The sequence below is a fragment of the Emiliania huxleyi genome (genome assembly GCF_000372725.1).
Source record: "Emiliania huxleyi CCMP1516 unplaced genomic scaffold EMIHUscaffold_3, whole genome shotgun sequence".
Taxonomy (NCBI): Eukaryota; Haptophyta; order Isochrysidales; family Noelaerhabdaceae; genus Emiliania; species Emiliania huxleyi.
The window spans coordinates 551,603-561,617 of NW_005199770.1; the positions used below are offsets into that span (position 1 = coordinate 551,603).

Consider the following 10,015-nt stretch of genomic DNA (forward strand, 5'->3'; position numbering starts at 1 on the left):
GCGCTTTGCTTTCTTTCTTTCTTACTCACCTCAGCGTCGCTCCGACCTCTCTCGGTTCTCTTCTACGAATGCTGGGTTTAACGACGTACGCGGTCTCTCCAGACCCGGCGCACACGCGTTTCCTCATCCTGGCGCCGGCCTGCGCCGGCCTTCGCCTTCGAGCTCGCGGGGGGTCGTTTGAGTGTCATCCCCCATTCGCTCTTGTCGTTCAATCGGATAACAATCGTCGTTCGTTCTGCCTCTCCCCGCTTCGAGGCTCGAGATTCGAGGCGTCTCTCCGCGCACGCGTCCTCCCTTTTCTTCTCCTCGGCCTCACGTTGTCGACGTCGCCTCCGTCGTCAGCAAATACCCTTTCTTCAGGCCCGCTATTTCTCTTATCCTCGGGCGTTCTTCACACGGGAATCGCAGGGCAGATTGTGAATGAGCTTGCCTGCGGCGGGGGCTGGCGGGTGCACGGAGCTAAGTGCCTATGTATGTATGTAGGAAGGTGAAGAACAGTCAGGCTCGGACTGGACACCAGCGCGGGATGGGTGGACGACAGAAGTGCCTGTGGTGATGCCTTTGGCGAGGGTGCTGGCGGAGGAGGGAGCGTCTGTCGTCGAGGCGTGCATGGTGGAGTGGGACAGGAGGGGCTTTGGGACTAGTCGCGGCGAGGATGGAGCGGCGGCGTGGCGGCGCTCGGTCTACTCGGCTTTCGGGCAGCTCTCGGTCGCGGCGCGGGGCGCCATGGTCGAGGTGCTCGTGGCGGAGTACAACTGCTCCTACATCTGCGGCCGGGAGTGGTGTCGGCGGCAAGGGGAGCGGCACAGGTGGCGGGTGGAGGTTTGGTGGCCCGGGCGCGGGTCGCTGGTGGTGATGGGGGAGGGCATCGCTGGGGAGGTGGAGGGGTGGCGGGAGCAGATGAGGGCTGGGCAGCATCTGCTGCTCACCGAGGACCTGGTGGCGCTGCTGCGCGGCGCTGGCTGGGGGGGGCGGGAAGTCCCGTCAGGGACGCCAGCGGGGGGCGCGGCGGGAGCGGAAGTGGTGGGAGTTGGATGAGGGGGATGATGTTTGTTTCGGCGAGCACTACGGTGCTTGCGGATTCGATCATCCGCCTTCGGCCGACTTCCTCTATGGCGAGGACGACGGCTTCTAAGGAAGCCGTCGTCTGCGCCTTGTTAGTGCCAGCGCGCGCAACAGACAAGGGAGGGATGGGAGGACGGTGCCCAGTGTCGTGCGACCGGCTGCCGTTGTAAAATTCTTCACAAGCCCTCGCGGGCTCGAGCATGCGCAGCGTCATCTTCGATGGGGGCATCCGTGTGCCTTCGTACGTCGCCTCCATTCCGCGCAGCAACACCACGCCCGCGTTTGTGGTGCCCGACTTCTTCAACGCCTTTGTGCTGCCGGACTTCTTTGGCACCCAAGGCAGGGCGGTACGTGCACTGCACCAGGCCGACCTCGAGCGTGCTCGTTTCGAAAGCCGTCGAACACCCGGCCGAGTATTCGTTCGCAATTGCTCCGAGCTGCTGGCGCCGGAGCTACCCAGAGCGGTCCGCAGCATTTGGCAGACGCCCTTGGTTCTGGAGGCGCTCCGCGCCCGCACGAACACGTCGCTGCGGCTCTTCCCGCCGACGGACGAGAAGTCGGTGCACGCTCTGCGATATTCCGAGCCGGGCGATGGCATCAGCCCGCATTTCGACGGCAACCCGTTCCAAGGGAGGCGGCTGGCTGTGATCTATGTGGTGCGTGACGACGCCGAGAGCCTCCTGCACTTTGAGGGCGAGCCTGTGCAGGCGCCTGAGGGAAGTGTGGTGATCTTCGAGGGCGATCGGTTGCGGCACTCCGTCCCCCCGCGACAATCGCAAGGCGTTCGACTGGTCGTGAATGCTCTGTTCTGCGAGCCACCTTGTGAGCATTGCTCCTGCCAGCACCGCGAGCGAGGACTGCGCCACCACAGCTCTTCCACAGCTCGGTCCGGAAGGGCCGTACACGCACGGCTGCAACACGTGGGCCGCTCTTCGGCGATCGGCGGCGCGGCTGCAGTCAGCTGGCCTGCCACGAGGCGCGAACGCGACTGACTAACACGGGTCACGGCTTTGGGGACCGCGGTAGTACCGTAGCGACGCTAGCGTGTGCCCCAGCCCAGTGCCCCAGGCGTCGCCCGCGTACGCTGAACGCGTCCCGTCGGAGTAATAAGGCGAGAGGGCACCTCTAGGGCACGTCCTGGTGATATATGTGCTATACATGTCATCGCGTCCGGATGGAGGGCCACCGGTGTCGTTCGACGTCCTGTCGACAGCGTGCCGACAGCGCGACACAGACCATGTGGGACGCGTCGAGTACCGACCTCTACTGCTTACCCAGCCTTCGAGTGTATCCTGGCTGTGGTCCCACACCCACTGGTGTCCATCTCAGAGACCGCAGGAGGTCATGAGGGTCGATGGGAGTGCCAACCCCACAATGCCTAAAAACCCAGCCCAGTACGGCTTTGATGTGTATCAACAAACGTCTGGCTCGGCGGAGCGTCTCAGGCAAGAGGGCCGCACAAGCCGCACGTACCGCCAGCTGTGAAGCGGAGAGGTAGCCACGTACTAATCTACACCACGGAACGCCTTCTCTCTCGCCAGACTCTCTCGCCGTCGGTTGGGCCCTCCCGCCGGGCCTGGCCCCGCGACGCTAGAGCGGGCACGCGCAGAGGGCACCGTCTGGCGGACGGAGGGTCAAGTTGCCGTACGGGGCGCCTTGGAGGGCGGCGACGCCTGCACAGGGGGGGGGGAGGAACCGCGTCGTTAGAGAGGGCGGCGGGTGCAAACGCTGTGTGTGCGGAGGTGGGAGGCGTGGCGCACCGCTTGAAGCCTGAGATTGCGCCCTCCGTGGCATCATGCTGTGGAGCTGGAAGCACCGGCGGCACGCCAAAACGGCTGTCGTGTGGCGTCTTGGTAGCAGCAGATCTTCGCACCTTCGCCTTCGGCCTCGAACTCCTCGAGCGCCATGCACTTCTTGAAGTAAGCTGCCCAGAAGCCTCGGAGCTCCTCATCGTCGCCGACAAAGTCCTCAGTTGTGATCATCACGTTGTACGCGTTCTGTCAGCCATAGCGTGGGTGCTGCACGTCCCATTCGCTCGAGACGAGACACAGGTCGTTTGCGTTACCCCACCTCCAGACCCACTCAACCACAGCCTCGGCGGAATCATGCAACGAGCACTCTTCCGTCCCGTCCTCAATCTGCACATACAGGGAGTAAGCACCCTCGTCCTTGCCGACGTTCTGTTTGCCTTTGGTTGGATTTCTCCTGCTTTTGCCGATGGGTGTCTTCGGCGCCATGCGCGGTCAGGTTGCAAGAGCGCCGAGTCTGCCGTCAGTCACTCGGGTCACTCGCGCGTACTTTTTCTGTGTTTAGTGTTCGCCGGCATAACGAGGCATAACGCCCGTGCCCCCGAGTTCATTTTATATAAGTAACGCAGGTTTGTGTACTTCTTGCTTGGGCGGCACTCATGATGAAATTCTGCAAAAACCTGGCCGGCCCCTGCCCTGCCCCTACCTACCTACCTACCTACCTACCTACCTTACTTATAAACTAAAAAAGAAATCACTGACGGGTGAAGGTGGGGTACTATACCAACTAGAGTGATGGTTGGTGGTACTCTCCTGCAACCACAGTCCTTTCTTGTGACATGGCAGGCCACTCTCAAGGCCATACAAGCATCAATCAGATCACCCACTTGGGGAGGGTTGACATCGTGATTTCGCCGGAAATTTTCTTTTTTTGCTCCGAAAATTCCAGCTTGAAGAGAGGGAAAACCCCGACTGGAGGGCCCAGGCCTACCCTACCTACCCCGTCGTGAGTGTACCACACCTGCATACGACGGTGATGCCGCCGTCCTATTCCCACTTGCGGGGCCATTCTTCTTTAGTGCATTGCTGTTCTTAACGGAGTCGCTTAGGCGGCTCCGGTGGTGAGCCGGTGTGTGTGCCAGTCCGCGCCAGTCCGCGCCCTTGTCGTGCCAGTGTGCTGTGACAGACGCGGCATTCTTTTCGTCAGGCATAACCGGGTGTATGCCGCCGTCCTCCTCCCGCCTCTTTGCAAAGCTCGACGCGGCGCTCGGCGACGCGCTCGGGTGCGAGGTTCCGTCCGGTCGCTCGCTGGCGCTGCTTTTGCAGCATGGCACCGCAAATTCACTTTCGCCAGGTGGCGCTGCGGCCAGTGTGGCGGCGCACAGCTACGCGCTCCGGCAGCGAGGCCTCGTCAGCGCAGCTGAGGCGCTCGAGCAGACCGCTGCCCCCGTGCTCTCCGACTCTTCCACACCGGCACCGGCGCCCGCCGCTTTGTCGGGCAGCCTGGCCGCGGAGCACGAGCGGTGCGAGCGGTGGGGTCTGTGCGAGCCCGCGCTGGCGCTGCGCCTGCTCCTCGCTCTCGCGCGGTCCGCGCACCCCGCGCCCGAGGCGGCGGGCGCCCGCTCCTCCCTCCACCGGCTCGGCGCGGCAGGCCTCTGGGTGCCCTCCGGCTCTGCAGCGGGCCGGCCCTTTGGCCTGCTCGCTGCGGAGCGCCTGGTCGTCCCGCCGAGCGGCGGCGTCTGTGTGCGCAGGCAGGGCGGAGGCAGCCCCAACCAGCAGCGCCGCAGCATCGCGGGCTGCGCGGGTGCGGTGAGCGCGTCCCCTCCGGACGCGAGCAGCTTCTTCCGTGTCCGACAGCACGCGAGGGAAGGAAGGCCCCCGTCTATGGCGCGGCGGCTTGGCGCCCGCCCTGCCTCGCAGCCCCGCACTCCGCGTGAGGCCATCGGCTCGCCCGCGCTGCCAGCGACGCCGCCGCCTCGCCGCCTCGCGCCTCCGCCTCTGCCGCCTCCGCCTCTGTCGGCGGCGCAGCGAGGCGCTGCCGGCGCGCCGCTCCTCACGCCGGCCACCGGCGTGCGGCGGCAGTGGCTTGCGCCGACAGACGGCGATGGCGCCGCCGCGGCGGTGCAGCTGCTGCTCGCCCTGCAAGGGGCGGGAGAGTGGCGGCTCGGCGTGTCCCCCGCACACGCGCCGAGTGGCTGCGCCGCCACGTGGCGCGAGGTGGCGGCGAGCCGCGGCCGTGCGCAGGCGCTGTGCGAGACGGCGACGGCGCTGGAGCGGGGCGGCTGGGGCGCCGTCGGCCGCGCGCTCGGCTGCGCCGTCCAAGCTGCCCTCCGCCGCTGCACAAAGGCGTTGGCCGACGTCCCGCGGCTGGTGAGTCAGCTCGCGGCGGACGAGGCGGCGGCGGCGGTCGAGGGCGGCGGCGGCGGCGGTGCTGAGTCGTGCCGGCTGACGGTGCTGGGCGCGGCGATGCACGCGCGAGGGGCCGCCGCAGAGCACGCACGGCTCGCAGCCTCCCTCCTCGCCGCGTTCGCCTCGGGACACCCCAGCAGTGATCGGAAAGCGGGCGCGCCTCCCGCGGCGGCGGCCGCCGCCGCCCTGCGCGCTCTGCCGTCGGCTGGCGACGGCGTCGTCCTCTTGCGCGGCCTGGAGGCGCACGCCGCCTCCTCCTCCCTCGGGGCGGCGCCACGGCAGGCCGCGCTCGCGGCGGCACTCTTTCGCGAGGCGGCGCTGCCGTGGCTGCGGGAGCTCGGAGAGGTCGCCTTCGGCGAGCACGCCGCAGGCGCGACTCTGCGCTTTGAGCCGGACCTCTCCGCCGCGGCCGAGGAGTGCGGCGCGTGCGTCGCCATGCTCCGCTCCTCGGCGGTTGCCGACCGCTACGCCAGCCTTGCGCTCGCACTCGCGTCGGGCGCCGTCCCCCCGGCGTCGCCGAGGGACGCGTCGGGCCGGAGCGGCAGGCTCGCCATTGCGGCGGGGGCCGCGTTCGCCTGGCTGCCCGCTGGAAGCCGCTCTCTCGCCTCTGCGCGCGAGGCGTGGGCCGGCCGTTTCTCGCGCGGCGAGGTGGGGCCGCCCTCACCTCCCGCGCACCCACCATGCCCGCTGCCCAATCCCGCCGCCCCGGCTTTGCGCGGCCCCGGCGCTCGCGCTGCCCCGGCTACCCTCTCCTGGCTCGAGGAGCGCCGTCGTATGCCCTCGCAGGCCATCCTCGCGTCCATCGAGCGCGCGTACGAAGAACGCGACGCGGCGGCCGCCGCCCGCCGCCGCGCGGAGTCGAATGCCGCTCGATCCGCGGCTGAGCTCTCGCGGGCGCGGGCGGCGGAATGGGAGGAGGAGCTGGGCCGACGCCGCCATCAGGCTGCTCGTGCGCGGCGCGAGGAGCTCGAGGCGCAGCTGTCTGAGCAGGCGGCGGCGGCGGCGGCGGAGGCGGAGGCAGCGGAGGCGGAGGCGGCGGCGGCGCGGCAAGCGGCGGCAGAGGCGGCGGCAGAGCTCGAGCGCGCACGAGCAGCACTCGAGGCGCGTTATGCTGAGGCTGCTGCGGGCGCTGACCGCCGGTTGCGGATGGCCCGCATGCGTGCATCGCGTGCGAGATCAGATGCTTCCTCGCGGTCGCCCGCTCTGGCCGACGAGCAAGCAGAGCCGGCAGAGGGGCGAGGGATTGAGGCGGCAGAGGCGGGAGAGGCAGCGGCAGAGACAGAGGCGGAGGCGGTAGCAGAGGAGGCGGCGGTTTCAGAAGAGGCAGCAGAGGAGGCGGCAGTGAGCGGAGCGACGGATATGACTGCTGAGGTGGTGGCTGAGGCAGCTACAGAGGAGGCGGCGGGGGCGGAGGTTGAGACCGGCGAGACGGCATGGGAGGCGGCGGTGGAGGCGTCCACAGAGGAGGGGATAGCGGATGCTGCGGAGGGCGAAGAAGCGGAGGCCATCCGAGAGGCGAAGCTGAGGGCGGTGGCGGCAGAGGCGGCCGTGGATGCCACGAGCAGCGACCACAGCGCTGCCCTGGTCGCTGCGGCGTCTGCGGCCGCTCGCAGGGAGAGGGCGGCGGCGGTGCTGAGTGACGCGCTGGGAGAGACGCCCGCTACCCGAGGAGAGGCGTCGGCGCTCGCAGAGCAGACCTCGTCCCGAGGGGACGCCGGCGGGTGGCTCCGCGACGCGGGTCTGCCTGAGTGCAGCGAGGGCGGGACAGTCGAGCCGCCGCTGAGCACCGTGCTGGAGGCGGCTGCCTCCCTCGCGCAGAGTCTGGTGAGCTCAAGCTCGAGGATCACCCTGTGCCTTGCACCTTGCTACAGGCGTGCGTCCGCCGCCCGCTGGTCGCCTGCTCGTCGCTCCTCGGCCGCGCCGCAGTTCTGTACTTGCAGCGCGAGTGCGCGCTCTCCGCTTGGCTCGCTTCGCTCCAGCGGTTCTTGCTCGGTTCGCGCACACGCTTCCCAGACCCCTCCCACCATGAGATGGAGGCTTGCGGGTGCGCCGCGGCATGAGCCCCCCCCGTCCTTCCTGCCCGCTCAGGGGGTGATGCGGACTTTCTCGACGCCCTCTGCGCCGAGCTGCACGCAGCAGTCTCGTCCGGCAGCTTCGGAGATGGGGCCAGCCCGCCGCCCACCACGCTCCAGCGGGCGTTGGATCTCGCAATCACGCGCGCCGACAGGGCGGCGGAGGGTGAGGAGGCGGAGTGTGCCGCCGATTTGCAGCTCGTGTGGGTTTCGCCGAGCGGCAGCGGGTGGAGAACCGCTGACGCGCTTCACCGAGTGGATGCGTTCGATGGGCTTTCACTCGCGCTTCCTCTTCCACGGGCGCTGCATGGCGTGCTCGACGTTGCCGCCTATCGCGCCGTCTTCCTCTTCTCGTTGCGTCTCAAGCGTGCGTCGCTTGCAGTCCGCTCTCTGTGGAGCGTGTTGCGGCCCGCTTCGGCCGCGCCGGTCCCGCCTGGCGCTCTTCGCAGGCTGAACGTGCACCTCCACCTCCTCGGCCAGTTGCTTCGCGGCATCGAGGGCCACACCCTCCGCGCCGATGCCACGTGGGTCGAGCTGCGCTCCGCCGCATCGGACGTCGCTGCGTCGCCGACGCAGCTGCGCGACGTGCACGATTCGTGCTTGCGTGAGGTGTCACGCCGCTGCGGCATCGACGATCTGGGCGTCCGCGCCATCGTTGACGCCATCTTGGGCCTTGCGCTCACACTTGAGCGGGACGTCCATATCAAACTAGCCGAGGCCCCCCATCCCGCCGAGCGCTGCACTCAGGAGGCGGGGTGGCGGGCCATCGTGGACTCGCAGCAGGTGCAGCTCGCCCGATTATGCGAGGCTCTTGGCCGCTCTACAGCTAGCCTTGCAGCGATTGCGTCTGCTACAGGCGCAGCCTTGGGTGCAATTGCGTGATTTTTTTACCGCCCAAAGTGCCCCCAAATATTGGGGCCGGTTGCACATCGTCGCATCGAGTTTACCAACCACCAGCCCCCTCGACGCGCACTACAGTTAGGAGTTACGGCTCTAGCATCTACGATCTGATGCTCGGCTTTCCACACACATGGACATGCCCCGACCGGTGCACATCTTCATCGCAGGGGGCGTAGAGCTCTACGCAGAGACCAGCGAGAGAAAGAGGGCGAGGGCCCGACCTACTCGCGCTCTCGAAAAGCGTAGAAGCAGATGGGGCCACCATGGTGTCGCGCTCCACCTACGAATTGTCCTCTTTTGCGTGCCACTGATATGTGGATCGAGCGATGCCGCCGGATGCAGTCGTGGAGGCTGTCATGCGCAGATAAGAGGTTGGGACGCTCATTGCTCTTTGCGCACCTTGAAGGTCGTCCGCCTCCTTCTCCGCCACAAGGCATCGAGCCTGATGCGGTGACTCGGACGGCATTCCAGATGTTGAGGAGAGCAAAGGCGACACGGACTTTGACGGCAGCCCTGACTACCTTGATCCTATCTCCGACGGCGATGGCATCCCCGACGCAGTGGAGGGCAGCGGGGATGCAGACGGGGATCCTGGGTAGTCGACGGGCCCCCGGGGGCGACGGGGGTGCTCTCCGGCCGCGGCGGCCGAAAACGGGGGTCGGTATTACGGTGTATTAATGAAGTGATGCACTTGATGCAAGGGTGCCATTGTGCTCTACTACAAAAGTTGTGTAAGATGCCCAAGTCTCAGACCCTGAATCCTTAGCGGAGCTGAGTTCTGACGGTGTGAACACGAGCAACCGGAGTGACGACCGGGACCGGGCCGCACGCCGGGAGTGCCCCGACTAGCAGTGACGGGCGCGGACGAGCGAATGAGAGGTCGCTATCTGTGGGAGATGTGTTATTAGAGACTAGGACTGCCTATCTCTCACTAAAAGGAACCTCTCATCCGCTCGTCCGCACCCGTCACCGCTCACGGAGTGCTCCGCGTGCCGCACCGGCCGCCGCCGGCCGCGGCCGCTCACGGTAACGGAACAGTGTTACTACTCCGCAACGTTGAGCTGGATCATACTGAATAGTGCTCCTGAAAGCCCTCTCTGGGCTCTGCCACACACAGTAGCAGCTCACGACTAGCAGCTGGTGTGGCTGTATTTGTAGCCATTTTTAGGCTTCAACTGGTCCCAACATAGTAGCAACACCTCATGAAAATCAGTCAAAAAAGCCCAAAAATAAAATCGGCGCCTGCGGCGGGCCTCCTGGGGCTGCGCCCCAGACCCCCTTGACTGTGGGGACCCCCCCCAAGAGCACCCCCGTCGCCCCCGGGGGCCCGTCGACTACCCAGGACGGGGATGGAGTGCCAGACAACCTAGACCCCGACTCGGACGGCGATGGGATTGCCGATGCTGAAGAGAGCACAGGTGAACTCAGACAGTGACGGCATTCCAGACTACCTCGAGGACAACATCAAACGATCAGAGAGACGCGGGCAGTGATGGCCTACCCGACGCCGAGGACCCCGATGCTGACCCCGGGCACGACTAGATTCTTCCTGTGTGGGGACGAACCAGTATGCGCGGCGACGCCGTCTCCCGACCTCCCGAGGGCCCCAACTCGGACGGCGACGGCACCCCCGACAGCGCCGAGGGCACGGCCGACACGGACGGCGACGGCATCCCCGACGCACTAGACCCCGACTCGGACGGTGACAGCAAACCCGACGCCGAGGAGGGCACCGCCGACTCTGACGGCGATGGCATACCCGACGCCAAGGAGTCCAACACCGCCGACGGCGACAGCGATGGCGTGCCCGACGCCGAGGAT

The 10,015-nt window shown here is 66.9% G+C and overlaps 1 protein-coding gene across 1 annotated transcript; it reads left to right on the forward strand.

Annotated features, from left to right (window-relative positions):
- Positions 1-1,265: 1,265 nt before the first annotated feature.
- Positions 1,266-2,061, forward strand: EMIHUDRAFT_195147 (hypothetical protein; the record flags this gene model as incomplete). The annotated part of the gene is made up of 2 exons (XM_005775153.1): positions 1,266-1,810; positions 1,881-2,061. The coding sequence occupies 2 exons, from the start codon at positions 1,266-1,268 to the stop codon at positions 2,059-2,061; spliced, it is 726 nt and encodes a 241-aa protein (XP_005775210.1).
- Between the last annotated feature and the right edge of the window lie 7,954 nt (positions 2,062-10,015).